Source organism: Sphaeroforma arctica (genome assembly GCF_001186125.1).
Source record: "Sphaeroforma arctica JP610 unplaced genomic scaffold supercont1.9132, whole genome shotgun sequence".
NCBI lineage: Eukaryota > Ichthyosporea > Ichthyophonida > Sphaeroforma > Sphaeroforma arctica.
The window spans coordinates 1-1,121 of record NW_014031426.1 but is presented as its reverse complement, the minus strand read 5'-3'; the positions used below and the strand labels follow the sequence as shown (position 1 = coordinate 1,121).

Below are 1,121 nucleotides of genomic sequence, written 5' to 3'. Positions count from 1 at the left end.
TATATATATATATATATATATATATATATATATATATATATATATAATATATATATATATATATATATATATATATATAATACATATATATATATATATATATATATATATATATATATAGAAATATATATATATATAATCCATGTTCTATATGCACTGATCATTGGCCGTCATATAGTATTGACTCTGTAAGTAAACATTATTGCAGTGGTATTGCAATATGCGCTTATAGAATCATACCTTCTTCGCTTGATTATGTGTTGCGATGGCAGTTATACCTTACACATCTTAGATCATTCACATCGGCGCGCCGTCATCTCACTGTCACATATGCCTCATCACTATATTAGTCACAACCAGCGAACACTGTCCAAGTAGTTCATTTACTCGTACGTATTCACCGTGAAATGCGATTATATCATATTCTTACGTACCCACGTCGGAAAAAAATTAGAAACGTGTGATATTTGTCGTCTGCGAATATCACTAATACGCTTGAGTGGCTTGAGGAAAAGGGAAAGTTGGTACTGAACAAACAAAGACTGAAGTAAAATTTCTTGTTGTTTTGTGACAACGAGGAAGACCTTATACGTAAGGCTACTACTAGCATATCAAGCTGAGTTGTTCATAGCAATACAGCAATCCACGGCAGTTGAATTCACCGGGGTCAGTGTTTATATTATCCGGGACCATATAGTTATCCTACCACAGGGACTTATCTACACTTAAGGCATACACATCACGTTTTCTATGACGTATTGCACCAGACTCTGTTGCTGCAATCTGCATTGTGTAGGAGGGCTGCCAATGCCAAAATAGGATAACAACTCTGCCTAAAACACCATCATCTGTACAATTACCCACACGCGTGGGGCATCTAGTGTATGGTAGACAACGAGAACGTACTACAGTCAAGCGCCGGTGATACGCCACACTCGTCTGCACAAACCATCGCAAAGCGCGTGTACACTATGCCACTACGCATCGATCCGAGCAAAGACCAGCTTAACTTTATACGATACTTGCAACTATATGATCTCCTATACGCTGCTGTTGGTATCAGCTAAGCACAACTTTCGTCCGTATGTGCTATATGTAAGTACCATTCTGAGTCGGAGACA

General features: G+C 37.5%; 1 protein-coding gene across 1 annotated transcript; it reads left to right on the top strand.

Annotated features, from left to right (window-relative positions):
- Window positions 1–884: 884 nt before the first annotated feature.
- Window positions 885–1,056, top strand: SARC_16884 (hypothetical protein; the record flags this gene model as incomplete). The annotated part of the gene is made up of 1 exon (XM_014289014.1): window positions 885–1,056. A coding segment is annotated over one exon (172 nt), but the record flags the coding sequence as incomplete, so codon positions are not given.
- Between the last annotated feature and the right edge of the window lie 65 nt (window positions 1,057–1,121).